Source organism: Amyelois transitella, chromosome 16 (assembly GCF_032362555.1).
Source record: "Amyelois transitella isolate CPQ chromosome 16, ilAmyTran1.1, whole genome shotgun sequence".
Taxonomy (NCBI): domain Eukaryota; kingdom Metazoa; phylum Arthropoda; class Insecta; order Lepidoptera; family Pyralidae; genus Amyelois; species Amyelois transitella.
Genome location: NC_083519.1, coordinates 5,878,169 through 5,897,958, shown reverse-complemented (window position 1 = coordinate 5,897,958; position 19,790 = coordinate 5,878,169). Strand labels below are relative to the sequence as shown.

Here is a 19,790-nt window from a genome sequence, read left to right as displayed (position 1 = left end):
TGGATGCGTTGACAGATTAGTCAGTCAATCAGTCACCTTTGCGTTGTAAATGTATATAGATATAGCAAGAAGGTATTTTGTTCTTTTATATATATATAATTCTTTCGCTACCGAGTGACTCCGACAGACAATGCACATCCCAATAATGTAGAAATTTCTGCCAACTTTGGATAGAAATACTCACTTTTTATGTTAAAGGTAGGTACTAGCTTTACCCGTAATTTCGCCCGAGCTAATTTAGCGCCATCTATAAAAGAATACTGGTTTCTCGCGAATCCCAAAGGAACTTTAGTTTTTACCGGGATGAAAAGTACTAAATGTCCTTCCATACTTTTTAATTTTATAATTTCGAGATTAGTTCTGTAGATAACGTGTGAAGAGACAACAAACAAACTAACTTTCACATTAATAATATAAGTTGGGATATGGGACAATAATTCAAACATTTTTTTTATTTTAAAAATAATACTGATTACCAACACAAAAATATAATTACAATATATTGTCCAATTCATTTTGAATTGATTCAAATTGTAAAAAAACTGAATATAATTCTGGATGTGTGAGTTCTAATTCAGTTTCAAATTGTTTATTTGATAATGATAAATATGCTTTTGGTATTTTGCACTTTTTCTGATATATCGAACTTAATTCTGCATTCAATTTCCAAGTAAAATTAATATCATCACCAAGCTTGTCTATTGTTTTAGAATCCACTTCTTTTAATACTGCTTTTGTTCCTGTGGACCATGCTTTGACTATATATTCTGCTTTCTCACTACTAAAACCAATCTTGAGCAAGTCACTTTTTAAGTCTGATGGCATAAATATATACTTCAACATTCTTTTGAAAAGATAGATAATAGTTTTAATTGATAACAGCAAATCTTCTCCGCTGACTTTAAATATTTTTTCTAGTTTTTGTCTCTCATCATCTGTGAATATCTCTGAATCTTGAACTTTCAGTTTTGCAACAACATGACGTAAAAATTGTTCAAATCTTTCTTCTTCCAACTGATTGATTATGATTATCCCCTTATTAAGGCTGAAATAAATATCATGAATTTAATTATAAACATTAATTACATAATTTTATATGTTAAAAAATTGAAACTTATCATTTCAGATTCTTCTTGTAGGTGATGGGCTAGCAACCCTCACTATGTAAATCTTGATTCCATCATATAGCTGAGAACATGGCCTTCAGTCTTTTCAAGACTGTCTACTTGTTACTACTGTCTGGTTGTTATATATTATGAACTAGAGAGTGCCCACTATAATCCAGTTAGTTTGTTCCCATGAAATTTACAAAAAATCTTAGTAGTGGACATACCAAGTTACAATCTACCTTTCTGCCAAATTTCATCTTTATTAGCTTGGTCGTTTTTGATTTTGTAATCAGTTTGCAAGAGAACACACATTCTCTCGCACACTGATCACAATTTTTTTTATATATACCTACTAGCTTTTACATGCAGCTTTGTCTATAAGATGAAAAGCAAAATTACAAGATGATTGGTTCAGTAGATGATACATGATGTAAAAACAAACTAACTTACTTTAAATTTAACTAGAATAGATGACATCAGTCACTGTCTCTATCCTAGATTAGCTGCAAACTATAACTAAGAGATTCTTGTTAAGGGAATGCTTAACAAATAATTGCACAAATCCTTTGGATTTCATCATTCAGCATTATTGCATCAGTTCAGCTTATAAGTTTCGTCTTGCCTATTTCATCTTGATTTATGTGAATAAATATGCACGGGATAAAAGTAAAGTCAACTTACGTGCCATTACCTTGCACACACGAGTCGTAAATAACATAGGTACTAAAAAAAAGTAAGAATGGTGGGTCAGTGTCCATTTCTGTTTTAGTCCGAGCTGGATGTTTCCAAATCAGCCTAGCGTCGCTTCCCTTCTCATGTCTGTATGTATGCTAAAATCTTTACTACACAACGGATTGTGGTGCAGTTTATTAATAGATAGACCGGATTAGGCCGGTGCTGGTCGCTAGTAACAAAATAAACAGTATTATTTACCTCTGTGAAGACTTCAACCATGGACATATCATATTGATTTTCGTTATGGAATCTGGTTATCGTATATCCTAATTTAAAATATAGCGATCTTACTGAAAATACACGAAATTGTCAAAAATATTAACAAATTTAACAAACAAAAAGTGGGTACCAAAACCCCAAAAAACTGACGTGATGTCAAACTCTGTCAAAGACTTTTCTTTGGTTCTAACTTTCTTGTCTTCGTTTCCGGTGGTTTTCTGTCAATCAAAGTCAAAGTGACGTATTCTGTCGATCTGTCGCCCCAAGCCGTCGCCTGTCGCTGTCGTCGTGTCCGGAAATTGACAGCAAAAATTAAATTTTAATGCAGATTGCACCCAATTATAGTAAAGTGATGGTGAAAAAATATCAAAATGTCCAGTAAAATAGATAGAATTCCTGAAAGCATTGATTTTCCTAAAGAAGAAGAAAGAATTTTGCAGTTTTGGAAAGATATTGATGCTTTTCAAAGTTGTTTAAAACAGTCGAAAAATAAACCCAGGTGAGGTTATGCGGTGCAGTGTTTGCTACAAGGCATGATGCAATTTATGTGGTCCAGATTCCCATTTATATAAATGTTGATGTTATGAAATACCTATTTAGATGTTGTTGTCTTCATGTTATTTTCGTAGAGAAGAAAAACCATACTTATCAAGGAAAAGGCTTTTAAACTCAAGATTCTTCTTTTAAGTGTGGAGCTAGAAGCTCAACTACCCGCCCCTCATGCCCCATTAACTGCTTCTAGCTTTAGTCCCGGTTGAATCCTCACGAATCTGGAGAGGAGCTCAGGGTTTGCCCTTAACCATGGATCCTGGATTGGGTGTTAGGATTTTTACATGAAGTGACTACCATCTGTCCTCTGCAACTTTTGCCTTTGCACTTTGTTGAACCTTACCCATATTAGATAGATCATGCCCTTTAAAATTGTCTATTAATAACTGTCCTTGTTTTAGGTATTCATTCTATGATGGCCCACCATTTGCAACCGGATTGCCCCATTATGGCCATATACTTGCTGGAACTATAAAGGACGTTGTTACTCGATATGCCCACCAACAGGTAATAATCTTAAAATGCTTATATTAAAGAAAAGACTTGTCCTTGCAAAGAATTATGATCACTAGAGAAAACAACTATTTTTCAAAATCACTTGTTTTAATAGCGTTTTGTTAAATTCTTGGCTTTATTGTAAAAGACAAAACAGAAAAATATAATAAGAATTGAATACTTAATTATACTTTTAAAGAATTTTATATATATTATTGCTTACAACAATGATTCATTATTCCTTTCATATCAAACTGTGGTATAAACCTAAAATAAAAGAAAAATGTAATGTAATTTGAACACTTACTTCATAATTCTTATTTGATTTCTAGGGCTTCCATGTGGAACGGCGATTTGGCTGGGACTGCCATGGACTGCCTGTGGAATTTGAAATAGACAAAACTCTTGGAATCAAAGGTCCAGAGGATGTTGAAAAAATGGGCATTGATAAGTACAATGCAGAGTGCCGTAAAATAGTCATGAAGTATGCTACTGAATGGGAGACCATCATCACGCGTATGGGCCGCTGGATCGGTACGTAAATACAATTTTTATTTTCATAAAATTAATTATGTAAACTAAATAACATACTATCATATAGTACATAGATACAAAAAGACAGTCTTGAAAAACTGAAAGGCCACATTCAGCTGTATGGCTTTATCATGGAATTGAGATTCAAAAAGTGACAGGTTGCTAGCCCATGGCCTACAAGAGGAATCCAAAGTTTGTAAGTGTATCCCTTAGTTGCCTTTTACGACATCCACAGCAAAGATATGAAGTGGTTCTACTCTATATAAAAATGCTGGAAAATACATGGCACATTACTAAACCATCTATACTACATTTGGTTAAAATAACTAGAACTGACATGCAATTACTGTGAGTTAATTAAGTGAAGTAACTTTTTGTGAGATGACAACTCTTCTTTGTGAAGTTCCCTGTGAGGCTGTCATAGTCACACTAAGTGATTAAAGCCTAGATAAAAAAAAAACAAATAAGGGGTGTGCCCACTGTGTGGTTGCTCTGCTTTCAAAATGGTTACAATCCGCTAGTATGGTAGCTCTCTAAGTCCCGTCTCGAGACCACAAAACACTAAATATGTGATTTGTATGTAGTTTATGTCCCAACGTTATATGCCTTCAACATAGTATTATAAAAATAATAAAGATTTAAGATGTAAATAGTAATCATTGCATTGTTTGGCCAACTAAGTAATAAATCAAGAAACATTTTAATACAAAATTTCACTACTAAAATACCTACGACTTTAAAAACTTATATCATATTGTCGTAAAAGGCGACAAAAGGCTTACAAACTTGGGATTCTTTTTTAGGCGATGGGTTAGCAACCTGTCACTATTTGAATCTCAATTCTATCATAAAGCCAATTAGCTGAATGTGGCCATTCAGTCTTTTCAAGACTGTTGGCTCTGTCTACCCCACAAGGGATATAGACGTGACCATATGTATGTATGTACATACTATGTATGTTTATGTCCCAAATTAGCAAGTTTTTTATCTATTTTATTATTTAGATTTTATTAAATCTATATTGAATAATGGATTAATTAAAATGTACATGTACCTGTGTAATGAATTTTTTGTTGCAGATTTTAAAAATGACTACAAGACCTTATATCCCTCATTTATGGAGTCAATTTGGTGGGTATTTAAAGAGCTACATAATAAGGGATTGGTATACCAGGGAGTCAAAGTGATGCCCTTCTCTACCGCCTGTTCAACTCCACTGTCCAACTTTGAATCTGGGCAGAATTACAAGGTTGTGGTGGACCCTGCTGTTGTAGTCACCTTTCCTACATCCGAGGGGTATTCTTTCTTAGCTTGGACAACAACTCCTTGGACCTTACCCAGTAATCTCGCTCTCTGTGTAAATCCAAAATTGACATACGTAAAAGTTAAAGAAAACGCAACTGGCACATGTTATGTTTTGCAAGAATCAAGGTTTCCTGTAATTTTCAAGAATGTTGATGATTTTGAGATTGTTGAGAAGTTCCTAGGTGAGAAACTGAAGGGTACAAAATATACACCAATTTTTGATTACTTTGTCAAGCAATGCTCAAATGCGTTTAGGGTGTTAACTGACAGTTACGTCACAGAAGATTCCGGTACCGGAGTGGTACATCAGGCACCATACTTCGGCGAAGACGATTTCCGCGTTTGTCTTGCGGCAGGTGTGATCACGAGAGACCAGGACATCATATGCCCTGTCGATGCCAGTGGAAAGTTTACAGAGCCAGTTAAAGATTTTCTTAATCAATATGTGAAGGACGCGGATAAAAATATAATTGCAAATTTGAAGGCGCGTAATCGGGTACTACAGGTAAGCCAAGAAAAGCACAGTTATCCATTTTGTTGGCGGTCGGAAACACCTCTCATTTACAAAGCTGTGCCTTCTTGGTTTGTAAGAGTGGAGCAAATGAGTAAAGACTTGTTAAAATCCAGTGAAGCTACATACTGGGTTCCAGAATATGTTAAAGAGAAAAGATTTGGTAATTGGCTGAAGGAGGCTCGGGATTGGGCAATAAGTCGGAATCGCTACTGGGGCACACCTATACCACTTTGGATGTCTAGTGACAAGCAGGAAATTGTTTGTGTTGGAAGCATAGAAGAATTGCAAAATTTGACTGGGCAACAAGTCACTGATTTGCACAGAGAAAACATTGACCATTTGGAAATTCCGTCATCTCGACCTGGACACCCGCCGCTGAAGCGAGTCCCAGAGGTTTTTGATTGTTGGTTCGAGTCGGGTTCAATGCCTTATGCCCAGTCCCATTACCCATTTGAGAATAAGAAAGAGTTTGAGGATATTTTTCCTGCCAATTTTATTGCTGAAGGTATTGATCAAACAAGAGGCTGGTTTTACACACTGATAGTGCTTTCTACAGCACTGTTCAACAGGCCACCTTTTAAAAATTTGATTGCTAATGGCTTGATTCTTGCTTCTGACGGGCAAAAAATGTCAAAACGAAAGAAAAACTATCCCGACCCTATGGAAATCGTTAATAAATATGGTGCTGATGCTTTAAGACTTTACTTAGTGAACTCCCCAGTTGTGAAAGCAGAAAATCTCAGATTTAAGGAAGAAGGAGTAAGAGATGTTATCAAGGATGTATTTCTTCCTTGGTATAACGCATTTAGATTCCTAATGCAAAATGTCGAAAGGATAATCCAAGAAGATAAAGTCGATTACAAGTACAATGAGAAAACTCAAAGGGAAAATGTGATGGATAAATGGATTACATCTTTCACTCAATCTCTTATTAACTTCGTTAAAAAAGAAATGGCTGCATATCGTTTGTACACAGTAGTGCCCAGGCTTACCAAGTTCATAGATCATCTTACGAACTGGTATGTTAGGATGAACAGGAAAAGGCTAAAGGGTGAGAATGGAGTAAAAGATTGTCTGGTTGCTTTGGACACATTGTTTGGTGTATTATTTGATATGGCGAGGGTAATGGCACCATTCACTCCTTATCTTACTGAACTAATGTACAAGGTGCTGCGACAGCTATTGCCAGGGGATTCCCTGGATAGTGTCCATTACAACATGATCCCAGAACCAAAGCTGGATATCGTAGACACCGATATTGAAAGGGCAGTGCAAAGAATGCAATCTGTCATTGAACTGGGAAGAGTTTTGAGAGATCGCAAAACTATACCTATTAAATATCCCTTGCCAGAGATGATTGTTATTCATCGTGACAAAACCTATTTAGACGATGTGAAGTCTTTGGAAAAATATGTTTTAGAGGAAATGAATGTAAGAAAGATCCAAGTCACCAGCGACAAAGAAAAGTATGGAATCAAATTAAGAGCCGAACCCGATCATAAACTACTTGGTATTCGACTAAAGGGCGAGTTTAAGGCAGTGACTCAGGCTTTGAAGGAATTAAACGATGCACAGTGTGAAAAGATTGTTACCGATGGTTATGTAGAACTGGTGGGTCAGCGCATTGATGTTTCGGAAATAAGATTTATATTCCAGGCTACCGGCAACGACCAGTATGAAGCCCACAGTGATAATGATGTACTAGTTTTGTTGAATGTTACACCCGATCAAGACATGTTGGACGAAGGATTCGCAAGAGAAATTATCAATAGAGTTCAGAAATTGAGAAAGAAAGCACATTTGGTGCCAACTGACGAAGTAAATGTTTACTATTCTGTTAACAAAACAAGTGACATCGTGCGTATACTGAAAATTCATCGGGAATTTATTGAAAGTACTGTTAAAGCTCCTTTATTGACCATTGAAGACATGCCACCATCTAAACCTATTATAATTGAGGAAACCCAAGAATTAAAGGGCTCTCAATTGAAATTAGTAATAACATGGAGAAAAGAATTAGAACTTCCTGTAAAACCTTGGGTCAACATTGTATTGCAAGATATAGCTCCACGATTCGGCGTCACTAGCAATCAAGCTACTTTATTGCTCAAAGATAGGCACGATAAAGATATCAGTGTTGATACACTTTACAAGGAAATAAATGTCTTGTTCGGTCTTTATGGGATTAAATACACTATATGGTGCGATGGGCAAGAAGTAAAAACCCTTAAAAACTTGCACGCAAAAACTATTGTAGTGTCCTTATCAAAACCGAAAATATTTGAAACTCAATCTAACCCTTTTTGCAAATTTGTTAATGTCGCTAATGGCACTAAAACTGCCACCTTATTCTTAGAGAATCCGGTTGGACGAAAAACTCTGAACAAAGAAAAAGCTGTGCATTTTCTTTCTACCCTCGGCATCAAGATAAATAATCTTGAGATGTTCTAAAAAAACTTGCTTTTATTTTTTATTTAATGAAAGAGGTGTGATCACCTAAAAAATAGTATGTAACTTTTTCTTTGAGCAAAGGAACCATTTTGTTACCTGTAAAATAATAACACGATTATAGAGCTTTGTTTTGTTACTAGCTTTTGTGACTTAATTTATTTAAATAAATTGATTACAGATATATAAAGGTATTTTTAATTCCCGGGGCTTTGCTCTCGAGTCTCATAATTTTTTGTATGTTTCGGCGGTGTAAAAACGCGTCTGTCCGCAACCAGCCTCAATTTTTTAATTCCTGCCGTGACCGGCCAGAGTGGGGTGGCAAAAGCAGATCTTATGCTCTAGGATGGAAGTTTATTTCACTTAATAGCGGGAAATGTAGCACGGTGGTATCTGCATCCTATAGCTGATTTAAACATGTTGCGCCCTGGCCGCCGCAAGGTAGCTTTGGTTGCCCAAAGGCTGTTGTTTAGCCAATGAGCAGCGAGTCACCAACTGCCTGTTCAAATTATGTGAGATTTTTGAAGCAGATGGCCTTATCTCTCGCCATAGCCCAGCACTCCTGTCCACTAATATCCCATCCACATGACCCAAACTAAGTAAATCCCTCCCTGGCAATAGTTTGGCAGCTGTGGTGGACTGTCCGTTAACGTATCCCTATGATTTATCAAGGCGTCTTGATGTTGTATTCGGCCCCATGAACGCCTTCCCCTAGAACATTCATATGTACCAATATAAATGCAAAAGTTTGTAGGTTTGTATGTTTGTAAGAGCTAGTTAGGCTCCGCTTTCAGCTATTCATTTCTTTGCAGCTTTTTAAAACCATAGACGGAAAAACCTTATCTTACATTCGTATTTTTAGTAGGGTAGGAAATAAAATAAAATGAGAAGACTTATTTTTACTGAGTTAACCTTTATTTTAATGTTTCCATCATAAATAAAACAAAATAAGCATTTAAATATAAACATCATCGACAATTGAATAATGATAACATTATGTGCAGGGTGGTTTTATTGTTCTAACATTGTATAGGTAATCGGAAATTGACATTATCTGTGATTGCAAGAAAACCAAGTAAAATAATATATGTACTAGAAAAGAGTGACATATTTTCTAAAACGAAGAAATGTTTTTAAATTTAACAATTTCAAATACTTTGCAATTATAAAATGTAAAAAGTAGGTCTTTCATTTTATCAATAAAATATGTATGGCATAGATAGATATTGCATAATTAGAGCAGACAGAAACTTTATTCGTCTACCTACTAGACAGATAATATTCAAATTTATCTGTTTAATAATCCTTGTTTGCTGCATTGTTCATATGGAAAAACTTGGATTTGAATTGTCTATCCTATTGTGCAAATTTTCATAAATAAAGCCAAATGTTTTCGGTAACTTACGTTCGACTATTAATTTATTCCAAGTATTAGGAAAACATTGGATAACTTTGGTGTTTAATAATAATACTAAACACTAACCTAAACAATATAATAGTATATCAAACAAAAACAACGAACCAATGTCTTTTGAAAGGACAGGATAGTTATCCATTATCTAAATACTTTAACAAGCGTAAGTAGAAACTGTATTAACTTCGAAGAATATAACAGCGGCATCAATATTTACGTTTGATTGCTTTTCTTTTTCAATTTATAAACAGTTGCCTATAGTCAGGCGACACTACAAACGCGTGCAAGAGAGAAATAAGTAGATATAATACGGTCGCTATAGGTAAATAAACAAGCGACAGTGAATAAACCATGCATAATTTTATAGTAAGGAAAAAAGTTCATGGAAATAAAACATGCAAAAAAGGTAAGCCAGAATAATGACTAAATAAAATACCGAATAAAAATAATATAATTTAGTTATTGGAATATAATGGCAAACAAGACTGCCATCGATTTTATCACAAGCACATTCGCCTGAAACTTACAATAATAATATAACTTTGAATGTGACATTGTAGACTAACAGTTACGGATTCAGTATCGCAGCCTCCGTTTATTGATATTATTATGTTAATACTGCAAGAGAAGAAAAAAACGTCTACAATAAATAGTAACATTATTGCTCAAGAGAACGCTCACAGGCTTCTGAAACTCAATACGTAATCTCGAATACATCACATTTAGATAAAAGTACTTAATTCTAGAATGACGTGTGCGACTTCGATTATATTATGTAGTAACATGCAGATAAAACACGACAAGTTATTGTGATTAAACATTACACGTAAGCCAACAAGATTTACACAAGGTAATATAATGCTCGATAAAATATTTATTATGCGTCAACAAGATACAATATGAACTCTCGTCGTAAGCTTAACATTTCGAAGGGCTAAACTGTTCTAGGTAAAGGCGCGACATCGTCAGCAGTCGGATTCATAAGTTAGCGATCGTGTTAGATTTATTGCACTTTATCAATACTAAATACAATCCACTTCGTACATAGTTACGCTAAAATATCATCTACTACACCATCTGTATACATATTATTTAATTTAGGCCAGCCACTGCCGTGGGACCTTATAAATTGTCTAACAGCAAGTGCGAATAAATAAATTATTTAAAATCATCTACTACGAATTAAAATAGCGAATATTTCACACTAAAAAAATAACTAAAGATTCATTAACGTTTTAAATACAATATAAAATACAACATCGCCTACCCAGTGACTAGTCTAACGGCGTATAATAATAATCATACTCATAACATCATTTGAATAGCAACAACGATAAATACATCACAAGAGACACAAGGTCGGAACGTTAACTCCACCTCGCCTTCTACAATAACGACCAAGCTCAGAACCAACTATTAAATGGCATTTGCTCGTTGGATTAACTGGTTTGACTCGACGGCTTTTAAAGGCGGCAAAAATGGGGATTTATAAAGACGATAGGAAGAAAGATAGGACTTATCGGATCGAAGTGACGTAACATTTTCTTTTTATTAAAATAATTTACAATTTTAAAGGCATTTAGTTGTATTTTTTTTTTGTTTCAACGAACTATTGTATTATCTGTTTGGGTATGAGATGGTAGCCGTCGTGGTAGTGGTGGTGGTATTTAGTACTGCGGATGGTGTATGGCGGTTTGGTCCCGTTCAGGCAACTTGCGCACCTTCATGGTTCCGTCGGCGCCGCACGAGAATAACCGCCCGGCTGCGTCTGTATTACAAATTAAAACATAATATTAAACCATACAAATATAAATTATTTAAACGACCTAAGCATGTGATAAGTGATAACTGGCTGCTTTTTTTGTTTATATTTTTATATTCGTAAAAAGTAAAAAAAAAATCTCATTAAAATTAGTTGATCGGTCTTATTATGGAAAAGTGAATTTGTTCGCTTTTGCTATACCTATATTTTGATATCCCACGAAATTCCATCGTCTAAACATATGGTAAAAGTTAAGTTTATTAACACTTACCAATGTGTATTTGTGTGACGCCCTGGCCAATGTGTTTGAAAAATGAACTTCTTGCGTGTTCTCCGGCAAACGTGTGAAGCAATTGGTGCGTAGACATCGAGAATACCTTTGAAAAATATTGCAAATTTCAAAAATCATGTCTGTGGTAGTATTTTATAACATAGAACACTTTTATGAGTTTGTTTTATCCAACTTCCCTTTGAAACCTTTTGACCTCATATATTAACATTAAACATTTACAAACTAAAATCAAATCAAATTTATTTGAAAAGACTGAGGAACGTAAATGAATAAAAAAAACATGCAGGGATCGTGGCAAGTAGAAAGACGAACGCAAGTTAATTAAAAAAACATGCAGGGATCGTGGCAAGGAGAAAGACGAACGTAAGTTAATTAAAAAAACATGCAGGGATCGTGGCAAGGAGAAAGACGAACGTAAGTTAATTAAAAAAACATGCAGGGATCGTGGCAAGTAGAAAGACGAACGCAAGTTCATAAAAAAAAACATGCAGGGATCGTGGCAAGTAGAAATACGTTATCTCTTCTGACTTCTTCGGGAAAAGGCGAAATAATGTATGTTATACAGCATACCTCGCCATAATTACTCAAAAGTAAGCAAAGCCTTATTTATAGTTTATTTTATTACTGCACATCTGTTAAAAGAGATCGGTCAAATATAAACCTACTTCTACTTCTGTACAAATCACTTCATCATTACTCATTATGCCTAAACCGTATGGTATTGCTTTTAAAAACCAAGAACTAGCACCCTCACAGACAGGTCTGCTATGTTTCTGCGGTCGAAAATTACAATTATAATTAAGCTCTGTCTCGTTAGTCCTTAGTGTATGAAAACGTTACAAGTGTGTTAAATTTTTTAATCAGTGCTCTGCTTTCTGCCTACAGGCGTATATATGTCATATTCAATATAAACCAATAGTAATAATATATTTGATCAGTTTAGAAGTCATACAGTTTACAATGGCGTATAGAGTCAGGTCACCTTGATGTCTCCGTCCGCCGCGCCGATGGCGTAGGCGTCCTCCTTGGGCGCGAGCGCGACGCACTTGATGGGCGCGTGGTGCGCGTGCAGCTTGTGGCGCGGCGCGCGCGCGCGCAGGTCCCACACCAGCACGTCGCCGCGCCGCCCGCACGACACCAGCGCGCCGCTCGACCCCGCCCACACCACGCACGCCGCGCCGCCCTCGTGGCACGTCCACGCTGCACATATTCAGAGATTACAAATATTATTATTCTTTTACCGAAATCAATTTCGAAGGAAGAAAAACAAATCTTATTTCGAAATTAGTTATAAAAGTGGCCAAAGGCCAATCAACGGGCTGCACTCCAATAGCGTATGCAGAGAAGTGAAAACATGAATATAAAATGTAACTAACACCCATTGACATGTTTTTTTCTATGCTAACACCGCGGCTAACCAATCTTCAAAATTTCCATCAGGTCACGTGTCCTGACACGAGTTTACATTTGTTACTCCTCACAAAAAAGTGCTCAACACCGCCAAGGAAGTTTTCACCTCAAAAAATCAAAGTTCAATTTTTGGGCCCGCAAGCCACAAAAACTTAGATTCACATATTAAAAAAGTTGCATTCGGAATATAAAAATGAAATATACTCACAAACCACTAGGGCTTTCTTTATCGGCATCAATGTATCCCATATGGCAACATTTTTACTTTCTGAACTGTGACCCGCTGCAACAAATTAATTATAGTTAATGTACGCAGAGATTGAATTCTTAAAATTTTAATTAATCCAAAATACACATACCTGTAGCCACTAAACTGCAAGAACCAAGGAAAACGAAATCGCTGATTCCTTTACTATGACACTGGTGTGTCTGAAAAAAAAATCAATTTTGTCATGTTTTTAATGTAAAACCAAATGCTTTATAAGATTTTTATATATATTTCAAGTAAAAGTAAAACAGTCACAAGCCGACAGATCATCTTGGTATAGCGTCCGAAAAAGTCTTCATGGGCCAGACTTTCTTGTGTTCACTAGAGCTAAACATGCTTTTTGCCATCCTAAATTTTGAAATCAATATCTAATGGGTTCCGTTTTTATTAAAAATTTTAATGCATTTGTTTTCGACCTGCCTGAGATTAAGTAAGATGGTAAAAAAAACAGAGAGTGGAATTAAACTAAAACATTCACTATATACGTGGTCATTTCTTTCTCACTAGTTACTCCTTTTCTACTCATAAATTTCGCTATTCATCCATTTTTTTTCGAACCTATAAACATTGACTTCTAGGACTATTTATTATATGACTAGGGTTTAACATGCATTAATAATCCAAACACTTACAAAGAACGGCCTGGGTGATGCATGAGGTTGCCCAGAGGCCTGTGCTAGCTGCGCGTGCGCCGCCGGATGTAACTGCCACATTGCTAAATTCCCGTCGGCGTCTGCAGCCGCGAATTTATTGCCGTAGTCGGAGAACCTCACGCGGGTCACTTTGGCGAACGCACCCGGAGCCCGGGGGGACCAAACGCAGGAACCGTGCCCCCACTCCCAAAGCTGAACGGAGCCGTCCGCGCCGCCGGTTAAATCTGAGATGCGAAATTATGTATTATATGTCTGAATAAAAGCTCTATAATTCTTCAGTCTTCTGGTAGAAATTTCCTTATAATGCTTAGTACAACATTTTATGCTTTCTCTGTTATATCCATAAGACTTTTTGATTTTTTTTGTCCTTAATAACTTGGCGTTTGACCTTTCATCACAACTTATATATATTAATTAATTTGTATGCAGTATGTGTATAAAAAATTCAACAATATTAATAACACTAGAATAAACTTACATAATGGTTGTGTAGGATGCGCCGCCATTCGTTTTATATTGTCGATTTTGTGCTTCAGTACCTACACAAAATAATAGCTTTGAGACAATGGCTTGAAAAAATATCAATAACATACATTATAAGAATGTAACAAACATTTAAACGATGAAAAACTGAACGAAGACAAAATTCATGCTCCACATAATAAAATCAACACACAGACAACATACAATAGCAACTAGATGACAAAAAGAGCATAATATATAAAATATTAAAAGAAGAGGTCCAACAAGAACATAAACATCGCTAACTTATAATAATCATCGCTACATGAAAACAAACTATGAAAAAAAATTCAAGGAAGAGTGAGAAAGAAGAAATCAATGCTCGAGAGAGAAACCAAAATTGGTACACCAATTTATGCGCCTGGTCAATAAAGGTGGTTCGTACAGGAACAAAAACGAAATTATAAGAAGACTACAAAAATCAAATAAAAGTGAACATCGAGCTGAAATAAATAGGGGGTGCGAAATATCTGAGGAGTGAGGTGGGGGGTGGGGGTAGGGTTGTCACTGACCGGTTTCATGAGAAGCTTCGAGCGGTGCAGCACCAGGCGACAGTATTTCGGATCGTGGCAACCCGGGAACTGCAGGCCCTTCACCTGCGACCAACACTCGGTTATGTCGCGCACGCACTCACACATACATTCGCTGTCATACATATTGTAGATGGAAAATGTTTTATTGTGAAATGAGTTATCTCGTGCCTTATTCGTTCAAACCTAAATTTCTAAACGTTGATTTTTTAAAGTATTTAGAAAGAGTAATATATAGGTATAGAAGCGCGAGCTAAGCGCTGCGAGGCGGCAAACGGAAACACGAGACAAGTACACAATACCCACACCGTTAGTTGCCCGGCTCTACTCAACGAATAATGTTTGCAGTCAACCGTGTACTCTATTACATGTTTTCTAAATGCGATAATAGCGTGCACGATTATGGTTCTGCAATTTTTCTGAACGGGACATTGGTGTACAATAAATGTCAAATAACGGATTAACGCACCATAAAACATAATCAAAATTTAGCTACAATTTAGCTAAGATTGTAAATAAATGTCGATCAGGCACGGGATGTTTATTATATTTTTATTATGTATATTTTGGTTTACCATTAATTTTTAATGTTAATTCAAAACAACATTTCAAAATACAACCGAAAACGAATCGCAAACCAATGTCTCCGCGAATGTTATGTATTCGTAGAGTAGCGAAGTTAGTGCATTAGTTAAGTCGACGTACTGTGACAATATACGCTTCGTGACCGGTCGGTATCGAGCTTGCCCGCCGCTCCTGCTGTGGATGTTATTGTTACCATATTAGCTGCACTGACCCCATTGCTCTAACATATATATAGATAATAGATGAAATTTGGCATACTGATAGATTGTGATGAAGGCATATTGCATTAGCAAATTATTTGTCGAGACTAATGCAATGTGCCTATATTTTATTAATCTAAATCAAAAGTTGACACTTTAAAGCCCTCTTCTTAATGTTACGAGATAACCTGTTTTAGTTATGTTTCGCATATTAGTGCAGAGACTTAAAGTTAGTTACAAAAGATTTATATAAATACCTAAACTCAGATCATATTCGAGCTTTAAGAGTTAGTCATGTACAAAAATATAATAATGAAATACAATATAAATACATACATTACCTGTAAAATAGATACAGTATCCGATAATAAAATATAAAATAAACATTAGTTAACTTATCCTACTAAGTAATTATGATAAATAATCCCAATCAGATTAGCCCAAAAATATATAAAAATAAACCTTGTTTTAAAGTTAATTATATAACCTTAAAGTTTAGAGAAAACTTTTATTAATTCAGAAACTGTTCAGTTGTCATAAACCATAGCATATCGTATTTTATCGTATAACCGAAAACTATCATCAAATACTTTTATGTATGGCTTTCCTGGGTTTAAACGCCGTTTTCATTTCCAAATCATTCCATGGTGCCCAACTACAACACATTTTCGACAGACTTTAAATGTCTTCGCTTGTATATATTTATTTAATAGAAGACCTATCATGGATAAAGATCGATGCTGTTAAATATGTGTTAGTGACATCATGAAATAGAAGCTTGATCCGAAAAATAGCATAGGTACCTCGGAATATTGCGGCTTAAGTGAATTTGAATATTGAGTTGGCAATAATTACTAAAAAGAAGTAAGCATAACCCGACCCGTCTTGTATACTTTCACTACTATACATCTTCTAAAACAGGTCGGGTAATATTTGACAGTTGTTGACAGGTGTGCTATATTTCTGTTCAAGCTATACCTAGAATACAAAATGTATAAACTTACGACACTGGCGCCCCGGCCCGTCTGGCTGGCCATGCCCACGGGGACTTGCGGCGCGTTGGGGTTCAGCGGGGAACTGTTGCCCGTGCCGGGGATCGAACCGTTGGGCCTGTGAACAACATATACTTAAGCAAAGATATTTCACCAGCGATGTGATCTTGTTTTTACAAAATAAGCCATTATCCTCTGAATCTCCATTCCATCATTAAGCCGTCCAGATTAAAGAAGAGTTAGAGTGCAGCAGCTCTGTTTAAGGGATAGACACGGTATCATAATGTGTGTGCGAGAAAATTTCTTGTTTGATGATGGTTTAGTGAAATTTATACCCGAACAATAATATCATCAGATTATATTACTTGTCCTGATGCTGTATGATGAGGAAGCCGGTGTCGGGCAGCGTGGTGGGGTCGGTGGTGAGCCCCATGAGATCAACGTCACACTCATCTTCCGACCAGCTGACTCCGCCTCGCAGCAATAACGACACGTCCATCTCTTGCACTTCCCGGGCGGTGGCTACGGCTAGGAGACCGCCGCCGACCTGCCAACATCACCGTTTATGAAATCAAAGAACAAACAATATCATACACATACACAAAATCTCGCCTTCTTGCCGAAGGGGTAGGCAGAGACTACATCTTTTCACTTGCCACGATCTCTGCATGCTTCTTTCACTTCCTACACATTCATAACTCTCTTCATGCAAGCTCGGCAGTTTCGGTGACCTGACCTTTTGAACGTCCTTAATTTGATCAAACAATATCAGTAGAGATAAAGAAAATATACCTTGTTCTTGGCCTGTATAGTTTTTATTTCTCATTAGTATAGTGTAAGTATTTAAGGCTGTTATTAATTCTGTAGAAGACGCACACTCCTTCTGGATTTTGATGATGAAACACCGTTCAGATGAACGACATTAAGTTCTGTGGTAGAAAGTATGTGGTATATCAGATAAAAACTTACCCTATTCAAACAGAAGGCAGCAATGGAGTCTTGTTCTTTGTGTATAATTCTGACAGGACTGTGCATGTCGTCGTCTTTATGTTTCGGAATGCAGCCGGGGCGGGAATCGCCAGGGTCCCCGCTCACTGCGTTGCTCAAAGACGCAGTGCGTTTCCGAGAAAATACCGCTCGGATGAACAACTCCTGCCGACATAATACTTGGATTTTAGGGTACCATAACTCAAAAAGAAAGGGCGTAACCATTGCAAGAATATTTACGCTTAATTCGTTTGTCTGCTCAAAATTGACACCTAGTTTGCTCCTAAAATACTATAAAACAAAAAAAAATATTATTGAAATACTGTTTCACTATTTTGATAATAAATTCGCAAAGTGATTCAGCCGTTTAAAGTTTAAGAAATTATCTTAAAATTTTAATTCATCTTTATCAAAAATAAATATTACAATTTCAGAAACAAAACTATGTTCTCAAAATATAACTTTATCTGTGACAGATGTCAAATTCATACATTTTATGGTCTGTGTTTCTCGCAAGTGAAAGCAAGATGGAACGATAAAATCGTTCCATCCTGCTTTTACAGAGATCAAGTAATATTCTAAAGACTATAGGCATTTACCTGAACTGATTCTTGCCGCACGAGATAATTCCATAATCGCCTAGCTGGCGCCGCGCTGTATAGACACGAGTTGAATGGAGTGTTGTGCTTTTCCAGAAGACATCTGAAATTTTACTTATAATCAAAATCATAATATAGAAAAATTAAGAAGTATTTTTACTATTCCATACAAGTCGCAAAATCACTTACTATGTACCTATATAAACTTTGTACAAGTATGGTGAGTCAGAATTTGGAGTTTTTAATTTTTATCGGTACACGTTTATAATTTTCATCAGAAGTTTTAAAATAATTACTTCGGAAGAGCTTCCATGGTTGTAGTTAAGATACACAAAAAAAAAAGTATGGTGCGTATTTTCAAATCCTAGACTTGAGAACACTAGTCTGATTGGTGTTGAGAATACATGTGTCGTAGCAGAGTCACAATGTTGACATACTTGTACTTGTTGATGGGCGGGCCCGCGGTTTGCTGGTCGGGGAAGCAGCCGGGGATGTAGTCCGAGGGCGGGGCGCGGGACTCCAGCGTCTCGTACAGCTGTTGTTGCCACTGGTCCACGCGGCGGAGGGCCCCGTGGACTGTGGGGCTGGTGGTCGCTAGTTCTGGACAAATGAGTTACATATTTGAAGTGTATTGTTTTTGTAACATGCCAAATATTTTTTTAAATCCAAATTAAGCTGTGGAATGTGGTTCTCGGCACTTTTGAATTGGACTACTGCACCTCTTTTCCATGTAATGTCCTAAAAGGTTGAGTGCAAGCTGTTTTTACATACATGTTACCCCCCTCGCTCATTGTTATTTTAACAGTTAAGGATGAAAACTGAAAATCCTAAACACCGTCCCAGTATATAGGATTTCCTGTGTTGCCTCCTCCGAAGCCGGTCCGAAACTTGTGCCCTGATGCGCGAATTATTTGTGCAAAAGCTTTGTTAGCATCATACATACCAGACATCTCGATGCCGCACAGCTGCAGGAAGTGCTGCAGTTTCTGCTGCGCCAGCCTCAGCACCGCAACTCGCATTACGTACCACGAGTACGAGTCAGGGTCCGAGTGCTCCAAGTTCACCAGCTTGCGTTTCTCAGTCCTGATAAATAATTCATTAAGTTAACAAAAATTATTGTACAGTAATTTGAAAGTAGTACTGCTGGTCACTAAGAAAAAAAAAACAAAAATAGAATATTGCACAAAATATTTAAAAAGACCGAGAGGCGTATCTTACAATGTTAAAATGTATATAATTTAGTTCACTTTTTATAATTTCATGGATGTTAATACCTAATGTATAAACCAAATATAAGTTCAGTGAGTTATATCAGAAAGTGCAGTTTTAATTTCTTTCAAAACAAGTTCCGACAAAGATCATAAAATAGTTCTGTAATAAACAATTATACAAGAGTGCATCTTAAATGTGGTCAGTCACAATTACAACTACTGCTGCTGCATGCTGGCTCTAATGAATTTAAAATCAACTTATCTTCTACTTTAATAAAACAACGAAAAGAGAAACATAATGAGAAAAGAAAAGACCATAAAGAAAGATCATACTTAGACGGATTGGTGTCAAAAATGTCATCGTCGTCTGCGTCACTGCCGCTCTCTTCAGCGTCTTCCCCGCCTGACTCCGCTGAGTCGTAGTCGTAATTCTCAGGGTCTTGTTCGGCTGTCGGCT

The 19,790-nt window shown here is 36.4% G+C and overlaps 3 protein-coding genes across 10 annotated transcripts in view; 1 reads left to right on the top strand and 2 right to left on the bottom strand.

Moving 5' to 3' along the window:
* Window positions 1-449: 449 nt before the first annotated feature.
* On the bottom strand, window positions 450-2,239 carry LOC106129721 (uncharacterized). 2 transcript variants are annotated; one of them, XM_060948402.1, is made up of 2 exons: window positions 1,791-2,023; window positions 450-1,045 (listed from the first exon to the last, which is right to left on the bottom strand). In XM_060948402.1, the coding sequence occupies exons 1-2, from the start codon at window positions 1,865-1,867 to the stop codon at window positions 493-495; spliced, it is 630 nt and encodes a 209-aa protein (XP_060804385.1). In that variant the 5' UTR covers window positions 1,868-2,023; the 3' UTR covers window positions 450-492. The 2 variants fall into 2 exon arrangements, with proteins under 2 accessions (XP_060804385.1, XP_013183831.2); XM_013328377.2 differs by lacking the exon at window positions 1,791-2,023 and adding an exon at window positions 2,043-2,239 and having other exon boundaries at window positions 452-1,045.
* Window positions 2,240-2,333: 94 nt separating this feature from the next.
* LOC106129722 (isoleucine--tRNA ligase, cytoplasmic) lies at window positions 2,334-8,086 on the top strand. Its single transcript, XM_013328378.2, has 4 exons — window positions 2,334-2,562; window positions 3,014-3,119; window positions 3,440-3,641; window positions 4,721-8,086. The coding sequence occupies exons 1-4, from the start codon at window positions 2,435-2,437 to the stop codon at window positions 7,909-7,911; spliced, it is 3,627 nt and encodes a 1,208-aa protein (XP_013183832.2). The 5' UTR covers window positions 2,334-2,434; the 3' UTR covers window positions 7,912-8,086.
* A 715-nt stretch (window positions 8,087-8,801) lies between these two features.
* LOC106129661 (dmX-like protein 2) overlaps window positions 8,802-19,790 on the bottom strand; it is a 47,317-nt gene continuing 36,328 nt past the window's right edge. For 3 of the 7 annotated variants that reach the window (XM_060948394.1, XM_060948397.1, XM_060948395.1), the window contains exons 38-52: window positions 19,667-19,788; window positions 19,066-19,205; window positions 18,560-18,722; window positions 18,123-18,225; window positions 17,506-17,688; window positions 16,902-17,083; window positions 16,549-16,654; window positions 15,465-15,518; window positions 14,186-14,246; window positions 13,687-13,931; window positions 13,146-13,215; window positions 12,995-13,069; window positions 12,359-12,576; window positions 11,356-11,461; window positions 8,802-11,090 (exon numbers count right to left, since the gene is read on the bottom strand). In XM_060948394.1, the coding sequence (XP_060804377.1) occupies window positions 10,990-11,090; window positions 11,356-11,461; window positions 12,359-12,576; window positions 12,995-13,069; window positions 13,146-13,215; window positions 13,687-13,931; window positions 14,186-14,246; window positions 15,465-15,518; window positions 16,549-16,654; window positions 16,902-17,083; window positions 17,506-17,688; window positions 18,123-18,225; window positions 18,560-18,722; window positions 19,066-19,205; window positions 19,667-19,788 (1,929 nt within the window). In that variant the 3' untranslated portion in view covers window positions 8,802-10,989. Of the gene's footprint in view, window positions 11,091-11,355; window positions 11,462-12,358; window positions 12,577-12,994; window positions 13,070-13,145; window positions 13,216-13,686; window positions 13,932-14,185; window positions 14,247-14,741; window positions 14,826-15,464; window positions 15,519-16,548; window positions 16,655-16,901; window positions 17,084-17,505; window positions 17,689-18,122; window positions 18,226-18,559; window positions 18,723-19,065; window positions 19,206-19,666; window positions 19,789-19,790 lie in introns of all 7 variants that reach the window. The other 4 variants (XM_060948396.1, XM_060948399.1, XM_060948400.1 and 1 more) reach the window with 3 other exon arrangements.

Coding starts and splice junctions, on each gene's coding strand:
- LOC106129721 (XM_060948402.1), bottom strand. CDS start 1,867: ATGGACACTGACCCACCATTCTTACTTTTTTTTAGTACCTATGTTATT. Junction 1,046..1,790: donor TGTGTGCAAGGTAATGGCAC/GTAAGTTGACTT, acceptor TATTTATTTCAG/CCTTAATAAGGGGATAATCA.
- LOC106129722 (XM_013328378.2), top strand. CDS start 2,435: ATGTCCAGTAAAATAGATAGAATTCCTGAAAGCATTGATTTTCCTAAA. Junction 2,563..3,013: donor CAGTCGAAAAATAAACCCAG/GTGAGGTTATGC, acceptor TCCTTGTTTTAG/GTATTCATTCTATGATGGCC. Junction 3,642..4,720: donor GCGTATGGGCCGCTGGATCG/GTACGTAAATAC, acceptor TTTTTGTTGCAG/ATTTTAAAAATGACTACAAG.